Source organism: Trichosurus vulpecula, chromosome 6 (genome assembly GCF_011100635.1).
Source record: "Trichosurus vulpecula isolate mTriVul1 chromosome 6, mTriVul1.pri, whole genome shotgun sequence".
Taxonomy (NCBI): domain Eukaryota; kingdom Metazoa; phylum Chordata; class Mammalia; order Diprotodontia; family Phalangeridae; genus Trichosurus; species Trichosurus vulpecula.
Window position 1 is genome coordinate 229,723,871 of NC_050578.1, and position 24,580 is coordinate 229,748,450.

Consider the following 24,580-nt stretch of genomic DNA (forward strand, 5'->3'; position numbering starts at 1 on the left):
AGAGGAATGAGATGAAAAAAAGGCAAATTGGGAGTATTCTCTTTACTGACATTGATTGCTGATTAACTCAGAAATGACAAGATTCCTATTTGGGAAAAAAAAACACTCTTTTCTCATCTGAGTCTCACTGTCCATTTATGGTTTTTTTTTTTTTTGACTGTTTAGTTAGTTTTCTATAATTGTCAGTCAATTAGCATTTTTTAAGTTCCTACCTCATGTCAGACCCTGTGTTTAACTCGTGGAATACAAAGAAAGGCCTGCTTTCTTTCAATACAAAGTCCCTGTTTTCAAAGGGTTCTTAATCTAACGGGAGAGAACATGTAAACTACTATGTGAAAACAAGATATAGACAGGTTAAATTGGAGACAGCAGCAGACAGAAGGAACTGTCTATGGAGGTTTGACTATATCAGTGGTCTTCCCACTCTGGAACATGAAAGGGTGCCAGAAATCCTCATTTGCTAGTAGATACAGCAGGAAACAAGAGCATGTCTCAGTGTCCTAAATGAGTCAGGAGTCTAACATGAAATATCTAGAGCCAATTCTCATCAGTGTCTATTTCTCTGCACAAATTATTTATAGGCATCTAGAACATGATGGACAAAGTGCAAGATGTGGAGTCAGGAAGATCTAGATTCAAATCCAGCCTCAAATCCTTACTAGCTGTATGACCCTGGGCAAGTCACTCAATCCTTGTCTACCTCAGTTTCCTTATGTATACTACCTTCCTCCCAGGGATTATCGTATCACGTGCTTTGCAAACCTTAAAGCGCTATATAAATGCTAGCTATTATAATCATTATAATAATGATTGTTATTATTAAATTATTATAATTATATATTTTATATTATTAAATTATTATTAATTACATCCATGACTAATTCAGAAAAGGCCCTTATTCCCTTCTATCACTCATACATAGATCAGTAAGGACCCCATTCGTGGGATCTGCTTTCGTGGGGACATAAGCTGAGTCACTAACAAGGGAGAGATTTTCACACAAAGGAAAGTGTTAGCTGCCTGGAAAATACTACAAGTATCAAGTCCAACAAGAGTTTCCTCTTTCTGTGCACACGTAGAGTCCTTGCTCTGCAGTAATCTATCAGCAAGGGTTAGAACATGGCCACTCAGATCACCAGTGCCAAGAGATCTCAATGATGATTTAGCTTGGTACATAATAATATTCCATAATTGTTGTTGAGTCGTTCCAGTCATCTCTGACTCTTTGTGACCCCATTTGGGGGTTTCTTGACAGAGATACTAGGGTGGTTTGCCATTTCCTTCTCTGGCTCATTTTACAGGTGAGGAAACCGAGGCAAACTAGGTAAAGTGACTTGTCCAGGGTCACACAGCTAGTAAGTGTCTGAGGCTGGATTTGAACTCGGGAAGATGATTCTTCCTGACTCCAGGTCCAGTGTTCTGTCCACTGCACCACCTAGCTGTCCTGTAGTTTAAAATAGCTGGCATTTATACGTAGCGCTTCATGATTTACAAAGCACTTTAAATATTCTGTCTCAGTTGATCGTCACAACAACCCTGTGAAGTAGGTGCTATTATCCTCATTTTGTAGTTAAAAAAACTGAGGCAAGTAGAGGTGAAGTGACTTGCTCAGAGTTGAATAGCTAGTAGCTGTTTGAGGCATAAGCTGAACTCTGGTTCACAGAGTAGGAGTTTAATAAACACTTGCTGAATTGAATCAAATCGTAGGACAGCAGTAAGGTTAGGTATAGCCTATTTGGCGGTCTGGATACTTGTACCTCTGAGTCTCATAAGTGGCTGTCGGTTACAGAGGCCTGAAGATGCTGACCCCAGAGATAATGTTGGTGAAGGCATTTGCTGTGCAAACCTCCTAAGCACCTTTTGCTAGCATCCCACTCCAGTGATGGACCTGCTTATTTGGGGAAAAGTTATTAAGCTTCCTATTAAGGAAGAAATAAGGCTGGCATTTGAACTGGTGAATGTTAGTGAGACTCAAGGCCCGCCTGACGGTATTCCTCTTTGAAAAGGAGAAGCCAGAGCTGGCGTACGAGATACTCAGGAGGGTCAGTGATTTATCCTTCATTTTAAGACTTTCAGTTGCAGTTCGTTTGATATATTTTAGGTCGTGTTAAGTAAGTGATCAGAGCCAGTACAAAACCTTCTTTGAAAAGCTGAGATAATACCAAACTCGAATATGCTCCTGAGGAATGTTTGAGTCATTCTCTTTTGTTAGCTATTACTCAAAGCTTCAGCCAAAGGAGACTCATTTATCACACAGCAGACAGAGTGACACTGAAAAATGGATAAAGTTCATGGTAAGAATACAAAAAAAAAAGTTGTTTTGATATCTCCATAAATTAGCAAGGAATCAAGACAAGGAAGGGTTCAGGGCCTGCTTGGTTATGGAAAGGTACTGCTTGAAACAACAAGGTAGGAGGTTGGGAGTCAGCAAATGTAGAGGATCTTCTCCTTGAGTTTGGATTCTTTTTCTTTTTTTTTTGAGGCAATTGGGGTTAAGTGACTTGCCCAGTGTCACACAGCTAGTGTCTGCAGCAGAATTTGAACTCAGGTTCTCTTGTCTCCAGGGCCAGTGCTCTATCCACTGGGCCACCTTTGGTTTGAAAGTAATAATGTGGTCTGCCCTACCGTCTCCATCTGAGAATGAAAACACCCCTGGCAGAAATGGGTCTTGCTTCAATCCGATAGCTATCTTCATTTAATAAACATTAATGAAATACCTAAGCATTTTCAAAATGATAGAAATTCCATTATTTCGTGGTTGTTACGTAAGTGGCTAAATGGTACAGTAGATACAGCACTGGAATTGAAGTCAGGAAGACCTTGAGTTTAAATCCTACCACATATACTTCATAGCTGTATGACTCCGGGCAAAGTGTTTCACTTTCAACCTATTTCCTTTTCTTTTAGAGATATCTCCACTCTAAATGTTCATGTAGATTATTTGTGACCAGCTTGTGGTAGAGTCTTCCAAGCTCATGTTGGTCTGATCAGACACAGTCGGGCACACTGTAGCTTGGCTCCAACATAGCGATGTCATTTTGGTCCTCTTTGACAAGGAAGGACAACAACCAACCAACCATTTCCTTGTCTGTGAAATGGGAATAATGATATTTCACGAGGTCACTGTGAAAAGCCAGCTGAATTAAAATGACTAGGGCACTTTCTGAACTGTAAATTGCTAATAAATTTCACTGTCACTATTATTAGTTACCAGTGATCTCTCAGTAGCCAAATCGAACGGCCTTTTCCCAGTCTTGACCCTTCTTGATTTCTCTGAAGCATTTGACACTGTTGACCGCTGTTGCCTCCTGGATACACTCTTCTCTCTGGGTTTTCATGACATTCTTTTCTCTTGGTTCTCCTTCTTCCATGACTACTCCTTCTCAGCTCCTTTGCTAGATGGGTGCACACCCTGTGATGCAGTCAGAGGTCTATCCCAGAACTTCTTTGCTATCTCTCTACTCTCTTTGTGACCTCATCGGTACCGTAGGCTTAATTACCCTCTCTATAGACATGACTCCTAAGTTTTAGGTCTTCATCCTTGTGTGTTGGACTTTTCAACTTGGATGTTCTGTAGGCTTCACTAATAACATATCCAAAACAAGACTCGTACTCTCTGTGACATTCCCCTCCCCGCCCCCCCACCAGAATTTCCATATTTCTGTTGAAGGCATTATCATCCTTCTGGTCTCCTAGTTCAAGCAACATTGACATCATCCTTGGCTTTTTTATTTTTGTTCACCTCGTCCATCCAATCAGTTGCCAAATTTTGTAACATCTCTCACGTATGTCCCCTTTTCTCCACTCACATAGTCACCATCCCTCTTCAGCCCTTATCACCTCTCACCTGGACTATTGCTATAGTCTCCAAATGAGCCTCTGTACCTCAAGACTCTCCCAGCTTCATTCCATCTCCCACACAGCTGCCAAAGTGATTTCCAAAAGCACCAGTCTGACTATGTCATCCCCACCCTCAGCCCACTCCCCCCACACAAACACACTCAATAAATTCCAGTGGCTTCCTTTTACCTCTGGGAGCAAATAGAAACCACTCTGGTATTTAAAACTCATTACAACTTGGCCCTAACCCACCTTTTCAGCCTTCATACACATCATTCTCTATGTGGTCTAAGGTCCAGACAAGCCATCCTTTTTGTTGTTCCTCACACATAAGATCTTTCATCTCTGTGCCTCTTTCAAGATGTTTCCTGTGCCTGGAATGCACTTCCTCCTCATCTCTACCTCTTTCAGTCCCCGATCTCTTTCAGTATTCAGCTAAAGCACCTTTCTGTATGAGGTCTTCTGTAGTGGTGCCAGCTGCTAGTGCCTTCCCATTCAAAATTACCTTGTATCTGATTTGTATGTGTGCGTGCATGTATACCTATATATGTATGTATGCTGTTTCCTCCATGGTTAGACTGTAAGCTTCTTAAAATAAGGGTCTAATTTGATTTTCTTTGTGTTCTCACTGCCTAGAACTGTGCTTGGCACATAGTAGGCACTTAGTAAATGCTTGTTGATTGATGCTATTATCATTATAAGCTTGCATCTGCGTCCAAAGGCTGCAGTTGACAGCAATTATGGATAGGAACCAGATCTATGGTTCCATTTGTGAAAGAAAATGTTAGTACTCTGTGTTTTAGCCACAAGCCTGCCTGAGGCAAATTTATTCATTTCATTCTAATTCTAAGCATCTCTGGGAAGAGAGTCAGACAGAGACACAGAGAGACAAAGATAGATGGAAACTGAGAGGGAGGGAGCGAGAGACAGAGAGGCACACACACACACACACACACACACACACACACACACAGAGAGGGGAGAAGAAAGAAGGGAGGGAGAGGGAGAGAGAATCCAAAGAAAAAAAATTCATCATACATTTATAACTTTTAACACCTTTGAGTTATAATTTATAGGATTCAAGAACAAAGAAAAATTTCACAATTAAACAAAACATAATTACAATGCTCAGGTAAAAGTTCATTTGTAGTTTTAATTCATCAAACAGAATGATAGTCACTTAAAATGTAGACAGGCCATAGGGAACTACCAGATAAGGAAGCTCCTTTCACCAGTGCAGGTCAGTACCTCCTCTGAGAGCTCTCCAGGCCAGTAGGGTCAAACTCAAATAAAATTAAATGGTATGTAAGGAATATGAGCTGGATATTGACCTGTTGTTATTGTTAAATCATTTCAGTTGTGTCTGACTCTCTGTGACCCCATTTGGGGTTTTCTTGGCAAAGACAATGCAGTGGTTTGCCATTTCTTTCTCCAGCCTATTTTACAGAGGAGGAAACTGAGGCAAACAGGGTTAAGTGATTTGCCCAGGGTCACACGACTAGGAAGTATCCGAGGCCAGATTTGAACTCAGGTCCTCCTGACTCCAGGCTCTGTCCACTGCCTAGCTGCCCCATGTTGACTTAGAAAACCCCATGTTAACATTATCTGTGTTCTATGTATATTTATTTTGTTAAATATTTCCCAATTGCATTTTAATCTAACTGAGGCCAGCACTCAGGAGTGTTGTGGGCAGTTTGACACCTCTGGTCTAGGCACCCAGAATTTGCTCTAGGTCATACACAGACACTATGAGTCAGAGGCTGGATTTGAGCCTTGACTCTGAGACTCACCCTCTTATCCACTACCCAGTGCTTAACAAAGATAAAGACAATCCTTACCAAAAAAAAAAATCCCAGTGCCTTTACAATCCAATAGGAGAGATAACAGAAGTACTAAAATAAATACAAATTGATTAATACTGAATGTACATGGAAAGAATGCAAAGTGCTGTGAGATCAGAGGATTCAACTAAATTGGATTCAAAGAACACCTATTAAGCCCCTACTACGTTGTAGGCAGCCTTGGAGTCAAGAAGATCAGAGTTCTGTCCTACTTCTAACATACTGGATTTTTGACCCTGGACAAATCATTTAACATCTATGTGGTCCAGTTGTCTCCCTAAGAATTTAAGTTGCTAAACTGTATTTGTTGAGGGAGTTTCTACCTTGATGAAATTCTAGATCTGGACCTTCCTTCCACCCCATCCCCCAAAAGTGTGCAAGGAATCATGGTAAGTAATAGAGATACAAAGACAAAACAAAACAATTCCTGCCCTTGAGGAACTTAGATTCTAGTGGGGGGGGGGGTGTGATGAGGTACAACTTGAATACAAATAAGTAAACACAAAGTAATTTCAAGAGGAAAGGAGATCATAGGATTTGGAGTTGGAAGTAACCTTGGAAATCATCTTAGTTCAGCCCCATCTCACAGATGAAGAAACTAAGGGCCACCTTGGTGAAATGGCTTGTTCAAGGTCACTCGCCTGTGGCAGAGCTAGGATTCAAACTCAGTTCTTGTGACTCTGAATTCAGTGCTCTTTCCATTATAATCTGCTGCTTTACCTTGGGGAGAAAGGGAGCACATTTGCTCTGCAAGGTTCTCTCTAGCCAGCACCACAAATGCAACATGTTCAAAGCTTTACTTACCATCTTCTCCCCTAAACTAGTCTCTCCTTCCTGACTTCTTTATTTCTGTTAATGGTACCAACCATTCTCCCAGGTATCCAGGCTTAAACCATTGGAATTCTTCATGATTTTCCTTGTTTTCCCCACACATACCTCAAAGAAGTTGCTAGGTCTTTCTGAATCTTGAATCCATACTCAAGTAGAACCCTAGGATTAAGATCTGGAGGAGACCCTAAAAATGGTATATTTGTGCATCTATCTCTCCCACTAGACTATCTAACCCCAATCCCAGAAACCACTGGTATGGGACTTCCTCCTCATTGGTGGAGAGGAATGTCCAGCTCTTCACGAGGGGTGGCGTGGACTTGGCCAGAGAGGGAGGGTTCCAGCCTTCTTCAGACTTCAGGCTTCAAGATGTCTTCTCAGAATCTTTTCCTTCAGCCACCCAAAGTACAGTTAGCCTCTTCCCTGAAGCCAGAAGCACCCAAAGCAACCTGACCCTCGAAGGGTCAATAAAGATATTGAGCAGTTCTTGATGTTCATCTTCGATGAGGATGCTTGCTCTTCTATTCAAGTCCTCCTTCGGGGCCTCATCATGGTGTGAAGGTGACTCTGGATTCTTGAAGACACAAGCTCAGTCAGGTCCTACCAAGCTGAAAAGGCTTCAAGTATGGCCCTGGTGAGGGACTGGGCACCTGTCACCTAAAGACCAGCCGAGAAAGTTACAGATACATGATATGACCAAACTGTCTGGAGAGGAGGAGATCACTTCCAGCGCTGGGGATTAGAGATGTCTTCATGAAGGGAGCAGTATTTGAAGTAGGTCTTGAATGATGGGTCTTCCCATCCTGAGCCTTAAAGAGCTTTAAATTCCTTCTCTCTCTAATCCCTCTTGTTAGCCACCCTATAATGTAATGATGCAAAGGTTAGTAACATCAGCCTCTTCCCACGGTATAGGAGTTTCTATACCGTCCATCTCTTACATAGGTCCCAGAGCTACTTGCCTAAGAGTTCATAATTCTCATGGATCTGAAGGCTCAAAGGCAATGGAAGTTTCTCAGATATCAGTAGTATGTTGTTTCTTGTTCTTTGCCCCTGTATAAACTGATATACATGGGCAGCTAGGTGGTGCCATAGTGCATAAAGTGCTATGCTTGGAGTCAGAAATTGTGAGTTCAAATCTAGCCTCAGATAGCTGTGTGACCCTGGACAAGTCACTTCACCCTGTTTACCTCAGTTTCCTCATCTGTAAAAATTAGCTGGAGAAGGAAATGGCAAACTACTCCAGTACCTTTGCCAAGAAAACCCCAAATGGGGTCATGAAGAGTTGAACACAACTGAAAACAATACAGAAAAAACTGATGCAGTTCAGAAAACTGAATTGATGCAGAATAAAATGAACAGAAGCAGGACAACTATTCACAGAAGCATTGTGAATACATACAACTTTGAAAGAACTCCAATCGATGCAGTGAACAACCACAATCCCAGGGAACACATGCATGCTACTTTTTAACAGAGAGATGACAGACTTAGGTGCAGAATGCAAGTCTGTATTTTGGACATGGCCAATGCAGAAGTTGGTTTTGCTTCACTATGCTCATTTGTTACAGGGATTTGATTTTTTTTCTTTCCAATGGGGCTGGGGTGGAAGGGAGAGAAAATAGTTTTTTAATTGAAAAAAAAATAAATTTAAATTAAAAAAATTCTATATATCAATAAGACCTCCTTCCCAGTACCCCAGATTTCTGTAGGAGGGATAAGCCTTGGCCAATTCAGAAGGAAGCCAGAGCCTCAGAGATAGGAGCTCTGGGGTAGAATCTGGGAAGGTGACATCCTGGTGTCAACTTCATAATGAGAGTATCCTCTGACCCTCAGTGCCTGAGACCCCCAAGCAGGCACCTAACTAGTGAGTTCCATGTTCATTCTTGGCCTAATTTCTGTTTTATTTGCTATGATTCTTCAGACTAACAGACATTCTGTAGGAAGCCTTTCCCAACTCCTCTTAATTCTAGTGCTTTCTTCTGTGAAGAATTTCTTATCCATCCCACATAGAGCCTGTTTGCAGATGTGTTTGCTTATTGTCTCCCCTATTAGACTGTAATCTCCATGAGGGCAGGGACTATTTTCTCCTCTTTTTGTATTCTCTGAGCTTGATACAGTGCCTGGCATATAGTAGGCATTTCATAAATGCCTATTGACTGACTGACTGACTTGATTTTGTCTTATTTGCTTCTCTCAACACACACATTAGATTGTGAAGCTCTTCTGACAGCAGGAAGGATCTGTTTTAGCTTTGCATCATGAGGCCCAAGCACAGTATCTTGTGCTTGTGATTCCTAAAGTGAACAACGTTTCAGCTATGCTTTAATTTAAAAAGATATCCTGTGTGAAAAATCAGGGCTCACCTGAAAAGTTGAGCTGGGAGGAGTTGAAGCAGAAGGTGTATGGTCCCTTCTCAGGGAGCCTGTAGAGAGGGTTCTTTTTCAGGAATTGATTAGACTGGATGAGCTCTGAAGCCTCTTCCAACTTCAAAGGAGTCTGGTATTCCAAGAGTAGAAATCCTCTGATATTTTGAATCATCTCTCATTTCAGCTGTCCATGCCAAGAGCCTTGTGGCAATCCTGCATCTTTTGGTGGCTTTGTCCCAGTATTTTCGAGCCCCAATCCGACTCCCAGACCATGTTTCCATCCAAGTTGTTGTGGTTCAGGTAAGGAGGATGGAATGCTATCTCTGTACGTGATATAGACCTTGAGTGACAGAGGGGGGCCATAGAAAGAAATCTCAAATGTATGCGTGTGCTATATTTATCTGTGCATTTATGGGATAAGGGATGGATGTGTCTGTGTATGTGGGAGGGTGTATTTGTAGGGGTGGTGACCGTGTACATGCATAGGTGTGGCTTGTAGATATGAGGAGTTTGCTGGTATGACCATGTGGAAGATAGAATATGTATGCAAGTGATATGTGCATTTGGTGGGTGTGGTATATGTGTGCTATATATATTTGGGTATATGGTGTGGATGGGTGTACGTATTCAAGATGGTAGCTCATGCTACCCGGAGTAATACAGCTGGAGTTAGAAGTAGCCTATTCCCAGGTTAATAGATGGAATTTCCATTTTCCTAAATGTATTAATAGTCTTTGGGTTCCCCTAGAAAAATGGGCAGGCTTTCTGTGACAGGTAGAGAAAAGTTACTTCATTGTTTATCTCCTGTCAGAGTCCAGGGCAATCTTCATAAATTCCCAGAATTCAAGGCACTGGGTTGGGTTATCGGGGCACAGGATATTTGGGGTATGGACAGACCTCTTGGGTGGTATATACCTGAAGGTGGGACCCAAGGTGAAGTATCATAACCATTGAATTCCCCTTAAGAAATCAACAAGTCGGTCAACAAATCTTTATTCAGCCTGGGCTATGGGCCCATGAAATCTTGAGAACATCAGACTTTTGTAAGTTTTGCCAGTCAGTTGGACACTGGCCATCAAGCATTTATTAAGTTTTTACTATGTGCCAGGCACTGTGCTAAGCATTGGGGATAAAAAGAAAGGCAAAAATACCCATTTTCTGGAGCTTAGAGCCCTTTTCAGAGGTGGCCCAGTTGAGATTTCCCCCACCCCTACCCCGCCATGCTCCTACCTCTCATAAGGTGTCAGTCCCTTTTATTTAGGAAAGCTACATTTCTCCTCTGCCTCCTTGCTGATAGGGGGTTTTGCCACTTATTGCCTGCATGACCTTGGGCAGGTCTCTGACTCATCTCTCTGAGTCTCAGTTTCCCCTACTCTCTTCAACGAAGAGGTTGGACAAGGTAGTCTTAAAGGTCCCGTCTGACTCTAAATGCTATGCACTCTAGTTTGCCCTAATATATTCATCTTGATTGGCAAAAGACAGCTTGCCCATTCCATTCTTAATCCCTGTGCCTAGGTGCTTTTTCTCTAGTGGGAGTAGGATAGGGAAGGTCCAAGGAAGAAGCCAAGATTTTATACCTGAGGGACTGGAGGAACAATCATACCAATGATGCACTTGAGGAAATTGCAAAGATATACCAATATCGTTCTGGGAAACCAGGGTTTGTTTGTTTTTTAAGGCTATAAACTTAGTTTGGAACATGTTAGCTATGGGACGATGACAGAACACCCAAATGGAAATTTCCTATAGGCAACTAAAAATTGCTGCCATAATCATCATCATCTTCACCTTCATCACCTTCATTATCATTATCGATATTATAATTTGCAATGTTTTTTGCCTGGAGCTGGGCAAGATTGGGACAAGAGCACAGAGAGACTGGATTATAGAAAAGACCTCAAGGTGGAAGCTGTAGAGATGGGCATCTTTGGCCCAGAGGTTGAAGCCATGGAAATTACTTCTCCAGAGGAGAAGTGGGCAGCTAGTGGCACAGTGGATAGATTGCTGGGCTCGGAATTAGGAAGACTCATCTTCATGTGTTCAAATCTGGTCTCAGATACTTCCTAGCTGTGTGACCCTGGGCAAGTCATTTGATTCTGCTTCAGTTTTCTCATCTATAAAAATGAGCTGGAGAAGGAAATGGCAAACCACTCTAGTATCTCTTCCAAGAAGACCCCAGATAGTCATGAGGAGCTGGACATGACTGAAATGACTGAACAACAACAACACAAAAGAGATTAAAGAGGAAAGAATCTGGACTGAACCTTGGAGAACAGGATGAGCAGAGATAGGAGCCATGTAAAGAGGCAAAGAAGGATCGGTTAGAGAGGTAGGAGAGAATTTGAGCTTTTCTTTTTGGCCCCAGAGGATAAAACCAGGAGAGCTGGGTGAAAACTCTAAAGTGATGGACTCCTGTCCTGATGACAAGAAAAAACATTCTAACAGCTAGAACTGTCCAAAAATGGAGTAAGTGTCCTCACGATGCGGTCAGTTCCCCTTCATGGGAAGCTTTGGAGCAGAGAGGCTAGACTACCACTAGTAGGCTGATTTGTGGTGGAAATTCCTTTGGGGGCTGGAGTTAAGCTGGATGGCTGCTGAGTTCCCTTTCTGCTTGATCCTAGGAAGGGCCCAGAGAAAGGAGAATTTCAAGAAGGAATGGCTATTAAACAGAAGTCAGGAAGAATGAAGAATGGGGACGGGAAATAAGGGTGTAGGCTTTTGAAAATGGATATGGAGTCACCAGTGCCCTCTGAGAGGGAAATTTCAATAGCTTGGTGAAGGATAGAGAGGTGAGCAGGCTTCATAAACCAGATTACTGGGTTGCAAGGAAGCAATGAGTGGTAAAGAAGTAGTAGCCATGGGTAGAGAAGTTTGTCACAAGAAGATTGGAGAAACATCGATGGGTAACTCAAGGAGCTTTGGGGATCAAATAAACAGCTTGGGAGTCTTTTTGTTAAAAGGCGGGGCTATTTGTGTCTGAAGGAAGGGAACGTTAAAATAAAGGAGAGGGAGTAACCAAAGATGCTAATAAGGAAGGGCAGTCACTTCAAGGGTGGTCTCTGTGGAAGTGGAAAGGGATGAGGTCCAGGCCACAGGTGGAGGAGGAAAAAAGCTGCATCTCAGAGACTAGGGAAGTGGAGGAAAGAACAGAAAGTGTATAACCACCGTGCCTCATGTTCCCTCTTAGCTACCTGACTATGTTTGATGTTCCCTTACCTGACTAGAAGCTCAATAAAATCTCTTCTTATTTAAACTTTGTCTCCCCTAGTGCTGAGCAGAGGGATTTGCACACACTAAGGGCTTTAAAACATGTATTGGATAGAATATTTCCTGACTCTGTTTATGGTCTCTTCTCTAGACACATTCCAGTTTGGCAGTGTTCCTCCTAAAATGTGGTGTCCAGAACTTAACACAGGAGACTGGAGATGGAAAGGGAGTCAGGAGGCCTCAGTTTACATTTTGGACAAGTCACTCAATCTGTGTGAGCCTCAGTTTTCTCATCTATAAAATGGAGATTATAGAATTCACAGTTTCTGTCTCAAAGGATCATCTGAGGAAAGGGTTTTATAAAGCTTAAAGTTCTGCAGAGACATTAATTTTTAATATTAAGACAAGTGTATATATAGGCAGTGCTTCCTAGAGCAGGGATTCTTTAGCTGTTTTGGTTATTTTTGGCAGGGCAATCAGGGTTAAGTGACTTGTCCAAGGTCACATGGCTAGTAAGTATCTTTAGGCCAGATTTGAACTCAGGTCCTCCTGACTCCAGGGCCAGTGGTCTATCCACTGGAGTAGGGGTTCTTAACCTGAGGTCTGTGGATAGATTTCAGCAAGTTCATGAACTTGGATAGGGGAAAAAATTACAGCTTTATTTTCACTAGCCTCAAACTGAAATTTAGCATTTCCTTAAATTATGAGTTTTAAAAAAATTATTCTGCAAATAAGTCCATAGGTTTAAGGTCCAAAAGGTTTAAGAACTCTATGCTAGAGGGTCTCAGTAAAGTCAGAGGTGAAATTGGCTCTGAGAGTGAAGGAAGTAGAGAGAGGCAAGAGGCATTCTGGGAAAAGAAAGCCCTAGAAGAGGCAATTTGTTAAAGTAACTGGAATTGATGAGAAATGAAGACAGAGACTGCCAGCAGCATAGAAGTCAGAAGGAAGAGGGCATGAGTTTCTATCAAGCAAGACAAGGCTGCAAGAACCCCAAAACTTTGTCCAGCTATGCTTTGCAACCTAAGAGCAGGGAAAGTAGATGGGTTTGGTGGTAGCAAGGTGGGGAGTAATGGTGTACAGAATGTGAGCCTGGTTCTTTCTGATGGGATTAACTACTTGGCATGATTTGGGGAGGCCAGAGGAGACAAGAGGAACCTAATGGCCCTGGTTCAAATGGAAAGGGTAGAGTCTTTGGTTGCCCCAATCATTCAATCAATAATCAATTATTATGTCCCTACTTCCACTGTGCTAACCGAGCTGGGTTTTTGAGTGATGTCAGGAAGGAAGCTGTAACGAGAGGGAGAGAGCGGAGTGAGAGCCTTGAGCTGGGGTAGGGGAGAAGAGGGCATAGGGCCTCATAATATAAGATCCAGGGCCATGAGAGGCCACAAGAAATGGGCAGTCATAACCTACTTAGTCCATTTGATTCGCTTCTCTTATCTCCAAGCTCTGGGCTTTGGCTCGTTCCCCAGGAGCTGGCCTCCCAGGCTGCATCTGCTGTGCCCTACACTACTCCACAGTCCATTTGCCCAGGGCTAGTACATGGTACCAGTAATAATAATGGTAGCTGGCATTTCTATAGCGCTTAAAGGCCTCCAAAGCATGCATTATGTGAGTCTAAGAGCTCCTAGGCAGAGCGTTCTGTTTTGCCCTTTTGCTCTTTCTCAGAGCAGAAGAATGGATCGGAGTGGGAGGAGGAAGGGAAGCTTTTAACTAGAAGCAAAGCTTCCCTTCCTCCTCCCACCCTGATCCGTTCTTTGGCTCACCCTTCTTACTTCATGCACTTTTTTCAAATAATATAATTTGAAGAAATCTTTCAGATTTGATCCTTATGTCCAAACCAGCAACTCGGACTCTTGAATAATGATAGTAATAGCTCACACGCATTGTGATTAATAATAGTCTAAGATATATTCATAATGATCTCACACTTCTTTTTATTAATAACAATTTCTATTTGTATAGAACTTTAGGATTTACAAAGCACTTTCCCATCCTGTTAGAGGCAGCCAGGTGGCAAAGTGAATGGAGTACTTGGCCCGGAATCAGAAAGACCTGAGTTCAAATGTGGCCTCAGACACTTATTATCTATGTAACTCAGTTCACTTTGCCTCAGTTTCCTCACCTGTAAAAGGAGAATAATACTAACACTTCCTTCCCAGGGTTGTTGTAAGGATCAAATGAGACATTTATAAAGTGCTAAGCACAATGCCTGGCCCATAGTGCTGTTCCTCATAGACAGCAATATAATACAGGGGAAAGAGCTGAGTTCAAATCCTACCTCTGAAGCTTAGAATCTACATGACCTTGGACAGCTCACTTAGCTTCTATGGGCCTCAGTTTCCCCATCTGTAAAGTGAGTGGTTAAACTATATAACCTATCCCCCTGAAACTTCTTCCAACTCTAGATCTGGGAGCTTCTTTTTTTTTCCTTTAATTTATTTAATATATTTAGTTTTCAGCATTGATTTTCACAAGAGTTTGAATTACAAATTTTCTCCCCGTTTCTACCCTCCCACTCACTCCAAGTTGGCATATATTCTGGTTGCCCTGTTCCCCACTCAGCCCTCCCATCTGTCACCCCACTCCCCTCCCGACCCCCTTTCCCTACTTCTCTTGTAGGGCAAGATAAATTTCTATGCCCCATTGCCTGTGTATCTTATTTCCTAGTTGCATGCAAAAACTTTTTTTTTTGTTTTTGAACATCTGTTTTTAAAACTTTGAGTTCCAAATTCTCTCCCCTCTTCCGTCCCCACCCACCCTCCCTAAGAAGGCAAGCAATTCAACATAGGCCACATGTATATCACTATGTAAAACCCTTCCACTATACTCATGTTGTGAAAGATTAACTATGTTTTGCTCCTTCCTAACCTGTCCCCCTTTATTGAATTTTCTCCCTTGACCCTGTCCCTTTTCAAAAGTGTTTGTTTTTGATTACCTCCTCCCCCTGTCTGCCTTCCCTTCTATCGTCCTCCCTTTTTTATCTTCTTCCTTCTTCTTCCCTGTGGGGTAAGATACCTAATTGAGTGTGTATGGTATTCCCTCCTCAGGTCAAATCCGATGAGAGCAAGATTTACTCATTCCTCCTCACCTGCCCCCTCTTCCCTTCCTACAGAACCACTTTTCCTTGCCACTTTTATGCGAGACAATTTACCCCATTCTATCTCTCCCTTTCTCCCTCACTCAATATATTCCTCTCTTATCCCTTAATTTGATTTTATTTTTTTAGATATCATCCCTTCATATTCAACTCACCCTATGCCCTCTGTCTATATATAAATATATATATATACATACACATACACATACATATATACATACATAGACACACACGTATGTGTATATGTATATATACATATACATACACACACACACACACACATATATATATATATATATATATATATATGCATATTCCTTTCAGCTACTATGATACTTAGGTCTCATGAATCATACACATCATCTTTCCATGTAGGAATGTAAACAAAACTGTTCAACTTCAGTAAGTCCCTTGCGATTTCTCTTTCTTGTTTACCTTTTCATGCTTCTCTTCATTCTTGTGTTTGAAAGTCAAATTTTCTATTCAGCTCTGGTCTTTTCACTGAGAAAGCTTGAAAGTCCTCTATTTTATTGAAAGTCCATATTTTGCCTTGGAGCCTGATACTCAGTTTTGCTGGGTAGGTGATTCTTGGTTTTAATCCTAGTTCCATTGACCTCCAGAATATCGTATTCCAAGCCCTTCGGTCCCTTAATGTGGAAGCTGCTAGATCCTGTGTTATCCTGATTGTTTTTCCACAGTACTCAAATTGTTTCTTTCTGGCTGCTTGCAGTATTTTCTCCTTGACCTGGGAGCTCTGGAATTTGGTTACAATATTCCTAGGAGTTTTCTTTTGGGGATCTTTTTGAGGAGGCAATCTGTGGATTCTTTCAATTTCTATTTTACCCTCTGGCTCTAGAATATCAGGGCAGTTCTAGAAAGATGACATCTAGGCTCTTTTTTTTATCATGGCTTTCAGGTAGTCCAATAATTTTTAAATGATCTCTCCTGGATCTGTTTTCCAGATCAGTGGTTTTTCCAATGAGATATTTCACATTGTCTTCCACTTTTTCATTCCTTTGGTTCTGTTTTATAATATCTTGATTTCTCATCAAGTCACTAGCTTCCACTTGCTCCAATCTAATTTTTAAGGTCATATTTTCTTCAGTGGTCTTTTGGACCTCCTTTTCCATTTGGCTAATTCTGCCTTTCAAGGCATTCTTCTCCTCTTGGAGCTCTTTTGCCATTTGAGTTAGTCTATTTTTTAAGGTGTTGTTTTCTTCAATATTTTTTCCAGTATTTTTTTGGGTCTCCTTTAGCAAGTCATTGACTTGTTTTTCATGGTTTTCTCGCATCATTCTCATTTCTCTTCCCAATTTTTCCTCTACTTCTCTAATTTGCTTTTCCAAATCCTTTTTGAGCTCTTCCATGGCCTGAGACCAGTTCATGTTTTTCTTGGAGTCTTTTGATGTAGGCTCTTTGACTTTGTTGACTTCTTCTGGCTGTATGTTTTGGTCTTCTTTGTCACCAAAGAAAGATTCCAAAGTCTGAGACTGAATCTGAGTGCATTTTCACTACCTGGCCATGTTCCCAACCAACTTACTTGACCCTTGAGTTTTTCATGGGGGTATGACTGCTTGTAGAGCAAAGAGTACTTTGTTCCAAGCTTGAGGGGATGCGCCATTGATTTCAGAGCTATTTCTATACAGCCAGCTCTGCCACAGAGTACTCCTCCTTCCCCAAGAACCCAGACCTGACAAATCTTAAGCAGGCTCTGCACTCCTGCTCTGATCTGCCACTTAATTCCTCCCACCAGGTGGGCCTGGGGCTGGAAGTAACTGCAGCTATAGTTCTGTAGCTGCACCACCCCTGCTGCCCCCCGGGGCGGTGGCCCAACCACAAACTCTTTTCACTCTCTCCCCCGAAGCTTTTCCCACTAACCTTCTCTATTGTCTTTGGTGTTTGTGGGTTGAGAAGTCTGATGACTGCCACAGCTCACTGATTCAGGGCGCTAGGGCCTGTTCCGCCCGGCTTCTGGTCTGGTTGGTCCTGCTGCCACCCATGCTGAGCTCCACTCCGCTCCCAGCTCCATGTGCGATAGACCTCATCCAGTGACCATCCAGGCTGTCCTGGGCTGGATCCCTGCTTCCCTCTGCTATTTTGTTGGTTTTGCAGTTCTAGAATTTGTTCAGAGCCATTTTTTATAGGTTTTTGGAGGGACTTGGCAGGGAGCTCACGCAAGTCCTTGCTTTCCAGCTGCCATCTTGGCTCCGCCCGCCCCCCCCCCCGATCTGGGAGCTTCTAACCCATTCCCCCATTTGATCCTCATACCAGCCCTGTGGTGAGGAAAGGGGAGCTGTGGGATATACTTGTCCAGGGTGATGCGTCAGATAATCAGGGAGCAGCATAGTACGGTAGAAAGCACTCTGAACTTGGGAGCAAGGGGACTGGCATTTGAACTCTAGAGAAGTTAAGTGACTTATCCAAAGAACTAGTATCTGAAGTGGTATTTGAATCAAGGTCATCTTGACCCCAAGTCCAGTGCTTTAACACCTACATCGTCTAGCTGCCTCGAACAAATTGTCCTTTCCTCTCGTGAGATATCTGGAGGATTGTGTTTGGTTCTGGGTGTTGTGTTTTATGAGGGACAAACTGGGGTGTGAGCAGGGCTATGGGAAGAACATTTGATTCAAAAACATTTGTTCAACATCTGTTGGGGACAGAGCCTTGTATTTTAGACTATGGAAGGGAAGAAGTTTAGAAAAGCTGGGGTACCTGCCCTCATAGAGCTTATAGTCTGGTAAAAAAAAAAATATGACCTCCCCATAGATAACTATGCCTAGATGACAGTCAGTTGGAGGAACTGGGCAAGGCATATACTATAGAAGACAAGACTTAGGATGAGACGTATAACCGCTGCCTGATTTCAGGAGGCTGTCACCAAAGAAGAATCAAACTTTCTCTGCTTAGCTCCAAAGGTCAGAATTAGGACCCATGAGTAGAAGTTGCAGAGAGGCCCTCAGTATGAGGATTCTCTAGTGATCAGTAGTCCTACATGGGTTGGGCTTCCTCATGAGAAGTGAGTTCCCTGTCACTGGAGCCACAGTTGGCAGAGATATTGTCAAAGGGGACACATACTTCAAGTAGTGGGTGGACAAGCTGACCTCTGAGCTCCTCTCCAATCCCTCCTATACCTTGTGTAAGAATTTCCCTACCATATCCAATTCCGTATAAGCTGAGTCTCTGAAGGAACTGCCGTGCCTTCTTAGCAATTACCAGCACGCCTTTCAGTCTCCATTATTTCTCTAAACCCTCACATAAGCGTTGGGGAAGAGAATGGATTGCTGTTTTGAAGATGTGGCCATTCCAAATCCCTTTTTCATGCCTTATTCTGAGTTCAAAAGAAGACATCAGCTGGCTTAGTTGGCTTTGGGTTTTTTTTAAATTTCTCCTGAATACAATTTTGTTAGAGAGATGCAGAAAGTAGGGCACATTACATAAATGGCATGAACGCAGTTCAGGTTTTAAAGGAGTTTTTTTTTCATTATCAAGTTAAACATGCACAAAAGCTGAAGGCTGAGGTGTCAGCAGGAATTCATTTATCAAAATACAAAAGGAAATATTCCAGGCATAAATACGCGCTAATGTGTTCCGGCTAATCAGCTGGCTACTTAGAAGTCATTTTCACTCAGATGTTCTCCTTGCTTTGTATAAAGCCATCAGTGATCAGACCTAATTAAACACGGAGGTTACATGCATGTACAGTAGGAAGGGTAGAAAGACAGTAGGCAATGGATACCCCATATGGCCTGGCTTACAAGGGAGATCTCTCTCTCTCTCTCTCTCTCCCTCTCCTTTACACCCCCCCCCCTCTCTTTTCCTGCTTTGACTCTAGATTCTAATTGATCTAAGCCAATTCTTGTCTTCTTGTCATTTTAAGGGAGACCATAGCTGATGGCAGAAGAAGCTTGGTTTTTTGGTTTAGTTTTTTTTTTTTAGAGGATCATACGGTTCACTCCAGTATCTTTGCCAAGAAAACCACAAATGGGGTCGCTAAGAGTCAGACAAGACTGAAATTACTCAACAACCACAACGAAACAGTTCAAGGTGAATCAACTGTATGACGTGACAGCCAGAAAAAGCAATGCAAACTTAGGCTGCATTGATAGAAGGGCAATGCCCAGAATAAGGGAGCTGGGAATCAGGCTGACCTGTGAGGCCGTCCTTGGTCAGAGCATCTTGAAATGATGGCTGGATGACCGACCACCTGTTGATGGTGTTGTAGAGAGTATGCCAGGTGGTGCCTGAATCCTGAGGCAGCACCAATTCTGAGATTCTACGGTTCCATGGGAACCATGGCAAGGTGAAAGAGAGGAGAAGAACAGATGAAAAGAGGGAATGATTCAAACTACCAAGTGGAGTTGGGAACTTGGAATTCCTTTTCCCTCCCTCTTTACTGCTGACTAGTTGCCCTCCGTCAGACCTTATCTTCAACATGAGCTTAGTTTAGCTGTCTTGGTGTGCGTTAGACTGGCTAGGCCTTTACTCTCCCAATCATGTATGCCCCGTGCTGGCATCCAATGGATTGGCCCCACAATCACAAAACTATACTTTGATACTTCTCCTCTGAGCATGTCCCCACTTTGCTGGGTTTTTGCTTCTTTTTTGGGGGAGGGAGTGGGGTGAGGCAGGGGTCCTTCTCTTCCACTGGCCACATCTGATACCCCTTTCCCACGTTCCATTTCCCCACCTCCCATGAAGCAACAAGGGACCCCACACCTTTCCATTGCCCCTATATACACCAGTAATGTTCCCATTACAATCCATTAGATTATAAATTCCTTGAGGGCAGAGACTGTCTTTTGCCTATTTTTTTAATCCCCCACACCTAACACAGTGCCTGGCACATTTGTTGTTTAGTCATTTTTTTCAGTTTTATCTGACTTTCCATAACCTCATTTGGAATTTTTGTGGCAATGATATGGGAGTGGTTTGCCATTTCCTTCTGCAGCTCATTTTACAGATGAGGAAACTGAGGCAAACAGGGTTAAGTGACTTGCCCAGGGTCACACAGCTTGTAAGTGTCTGGGGCTGGATTTGGACTCGAGGAGAAGAGTCTTCCTGACTCCAGGCCCAGTGCTCCATCTGCTGTATACCACCAAGCTGCCTGGCACATAGTAGGTGCTTAATAAATGTTTATTGAAATGAATTTAGATTGTTCACCCTCTCCACCCAAAAACTTTCAATGGCTCCTGATTGTCTGGCTACAGAATAAAGTCCAAACTCCTTAGCCTGGAATGCAAGGTTCTCTCCTGCCCAGCCCCAATCTGCCCTTGCAACCTCACCTGTGACAACTCTCCCACACAAACCTTCCCAGGCAAAAGTAATCTTACTACCCTACAAACACACACTTCATGCTTTCGGGACTATCCCACGTCACTGAAAGATGTAAGAAAAGCATTTTGTAAAAGCCAGAGAAAGCTGAGGTGTTGTTACTCTTCCCTTTCTTGTCCCACCCACACTTGCCTTCCCTAAGGGCTCTCAGAGTCCTACACCTTCTCCAAGGCCCAGCCTCTCCTGATCACTGCCTATCTGGGCTAGCCCTCCTCTGACCTCCACTCATACTTACCAGTCCTGTCACTTATCATGTACCATTTAACATTACCTACTATATCATGGCTCTGTCTTACCTTCTCACTAGACTCTGAACTCCATGAGAGCCACTGGACTCTCCAGTGGTGAAAGTGAGGCTGGTGACTCTGCACAGCCCTCCCTCACTTAAATCTAACTCACATGCGTGTCATGGCATCACCTTCCTGATGTCATGGTCCTCTTTGAGAACAAAGGACAGACAGCAGCAACAGCAACCGTGAGAGCACAGATGTCTCTTAAATCATTTCTACATCCCCTGCAATGTGCCTAGCACATTGGTAATGTGCTATGACCACCTTGATGACAACCTTGCACTTAGTAGGTGCTCGATAAAGATTTGTAGACTGACTGTGCCCTACAAGTACTTCACTTACACCCAGGGAGTAAGCCAGGTCCCAGGTAGGTCTTGAATATGACTAGAAATAAAAAGTAAAAGCATCCAGATTTCCCAATTTAAAAACAAAACAAAACACCCCCTCTTGAATGACCCACTTTGGCTGTGGGGTAGTTCTAGGTTCCACAGACATCATGCCCTTCTCTGTTTCTCTTGGAAAAGGCATGTCCAGATCTCTAATAATTTCATCTTACTGTCCATTACTGGAGGTGAGCATTTTGCCTCCAGCAAAGAAAAAAAACCAAAACAACACGACCTACTTATTGAGGCAAAGCTTGTAATTACCCATGAGTGGAAACCATGCAATCCCTGTCACCCAAAGGCTGGTGCCCAATTTCCTTTCTAAGCCCCATCTCTGCTCTGAGGGCACTTCAAAGTCATTGGTAACTTTCTCAGTCTTATGAGCCCTGAGCTGAGGTTTTGTGTTTTTTTTAATCATCACTTTTTCCCCCTTGTTTCAGAAACGGGAAGGAATCCTCCAGTCTCGGCAAATCCAAGAGGAAATAACCGGTAACACCGAGTATGTCAACACCATTGTTGCCAGCAGTTCCGTAATGGAACACAGATGTTTCTCAGAAATCCATCCATTTGCTGATATTTAGCTTTCATTTATTGGGGTTCCACGAGGGATTACACTTCAGCCAATGATTATAGCTTAGCCTTTTGCATGCATTCAAAACATGCCTTTCAATACCAAAGGCACAGAGTTGGGTGGAGAATGGGAATTAACAGCGATTTGGAATAGGCTCATTTTGTGGCACTGCAGGAAAAATACACCCAGAAAACCCAAACCAGCATGAAATCTTCATGCCATAAACATGGAATTGAATTAAGATTTTTAACCTTCAAAAACCATATTTTTCCATTTTCTGAAGCTGATTTATTTGGCCAAATTCCATGACTAAAAAAAAAAGGGAGGAAAAAAAAACTTTTATAAATCTAAACATTTTCATTTACCGAGAAGCAGCATTTAGAAGCTAAATTACCCCTAGCATGCCAAACATGAAGTTTTCCTGGGTTAAATGAGAAAAAAGGAAAAAAGGAGGCAGTGTGAATTGGAAAGGCCCTGTGTGGCCATAGAATTAGTGTCCCTTCTCCTAACCAGAGAATTAAAGACAAAGGGAACCATAGAGTTTAGAGCTAGAAGTAGGAAAAGAGCCCTGGATTTGATATCAGAGGACCTGGGTTCAAATCCTGCTCTTTTCTCTTAGTACCTATGAAAATTTGGGAAAGACATTTCCTCTCCAGGCCTCAGTTTCTTTAACTGTAAAATGAAGAGATTTGACTAGATGACTTCTAAGGTCTCTTCTAGCTCTGGAGAGATGCTTCTAATGTCAGAAGACCCTTTTGAGCCTGGGCTGTATTTTTGAATCCTGCCTGGGAACCTAGAGTCTAGTATGAATAAGGTCTTTCTGTCCAAGGGTTTGTATTATTCAAATTCACACTGAATACATGTTTCCATTGGGCTGGAACCAATTACCACATTGTACATAATTATAAGTTTGAATAGTATGGATTTGAATATATGAAACCACTTCAAGGGGCTCAGTATTTGTACTAATTGGGACCTAACTGTAGTAGGGATTCCTTTCAGATATGGGTTGGTGCTAGGTAACCATTGAGGTCAATTTCAACTCAAAAATCCTGTGATTTGATGATCTTGCTTAAAAAGCATGAAGTGGTTTTTGAGTCATAATAGCTGACATATACACATAGCACTTTAAGGTTATCTCACTGGAGCCTCCCAACAGACCTGTGAGGGACACTCTATTTGTCCCATTTTTACAACTAAGGCCCAGAGAGACCAAGTAACATGCCTGTGGTCCCAGAGCTGGTGGGTGTCAGAGGTGGGATCATCAGAGGTGGTCTTTCTGAGTCTGAGTCCTGTGCTCAGTCATCCTTGCTATGCTGCCCCTCTAGAAGGGCCTCTCAGCCCTGCCCCTCAGGATTCTGTTGTGCCAACCCCAGGCAGCTCTTTGGTGGGGGAAAGGAAAGAACTCACACACACACACACAATTCCCATAATTGCAGCCTCCCTCGTAAAGCTCAGTGACAAGAGGCTTTTTGAGTTCTTCCAACAAAAGAAAGGCTTCTAATCAACTGTGGTCAAAGCCAGGAGGAGGGATTAGTCTAGTCAACTGAAGATGACCTAGAAGGTTGCCTTGATGACCAAAGAAAGCCTGTCCAAAGGGGATGAGAAGGATGTCATTTTCTCTCTCTCTTTTTTTTAACCACAGGGCTCTATCGGGAAGGCATGGTACGTTTCACAGGAGTGACATCTCTGGTTTGAGGCTGCCAAGAGCGCTCTGGTTAATTCTACAACAGTTGGGCAGTTTGCATGCCACCAGGAGGGACAGGCCACACCGCAGCTGCCCCGGCACATGTGTCCTCCACAAAGGGTGGCCACTCCTGAGGGGATCCCTTAAGGGATGCTCTCTGCCTGACATCTGGGGCTCCCCCAGCCTTCCTAGAAGTCACTGGAAGGCTGCAGGCTACTTTTCTGAAGTTCTGTTATGTTCACTTCCTGGGGGGGAGGGGGGCACATTTCCCTCCATATTTTAAAGGAGAAGGGGGAAAGGGAAAGGCATTGTTGGAGGTCCCTGATTCAAGGCAGACAATCCATGTTACAGGCTTGGGCTGTCCTCACCCCACCCCAGGGCCTCAACTTGCTTTGATCAGGATCTGCTTGCCCACCCACCATGCTTCCCTGCCTCCTCTAGTCAGTTTTTTTTTTCTAACCCTATTGTGCTGTTTAGCTAGCTGGCTCATGGCTATGACAATGACTTGCCTGATGTTCCCTACCAACACCCTGAAGAAGCCCTGTCATGTAGTGGAAAGAGGCTGAACTTCTGACCATGAGGTTTTGACCCTACTCAAGAATCTTCAATGACTTCCCATTGTCTTTAGTTTAAAACACAACTTGGTATTTAAAGCCCTGTACAATCTGGCTCCAAGCTCATTTCACGTTCTTCTCCTTCATGTTCTTTATCATGCATTCCATTCAGATTGACCAGTAGGCCAATCTGTTGCCCCCTCAAGGAGCTTACAGTCTTTTTGGAAGACACAATATATACACAAAGGAGAGAGAAGTAACAATTAGGGGGCCATAGGAAGTGGTACCTGAACTGAACTCAGAAGGAGCTCAATGGAACTGGAATATGCCCCCTTCTCACCTCCTCCCTCCCCTTTTAGAACCCTGGCTTTCTTCTCAGCTCAGCTCCCTTTATTCTCTTTACTATACTGACAATGGGCAAGTAACATCAGAAACTTGTTTTCCTACTTCATAAAATGGGAATACCAATACTTAAACCACGCTAGCCCAGAGGGTGGTCGTGAGGGAAATGCTTTGTGACCTGCTGAGCACCATAGATGGTAGTGCTTATGTGGAATGGAGCGTCAATGTGGCTGATGGTTT

General features: G+C 43.0%; 1 protein-coding gene across 1 annotated transcript in view; it reads left to right on the forward strand.

Annotated features, from left to right (window-relative positions):
• The window catches only part of PARVA (parvin alpha), a 171,207-nt gene that overhangs the window by 121,098 nt on the left and 25,529 nt on the right, over window positions 1-24,580 (forward strand). The window contains exons 6-8 of the mRNA XM_036762936.1: window positions 9,060-9,175; window positions 21,627-21,685; window positions 23,403-23,422. Coding sequence (XP_036618831.1) covers window positions 9,060-9,175; window positions 21,627-21,685; window positions 23,403-23,422 — 195 coding nt within the window. The remainder of the gene's footprint in view (window positions 1-9,059; window positions 9,176-21,626; window positions 21,686-23,402; window positions 23,423-24,580) is intronic.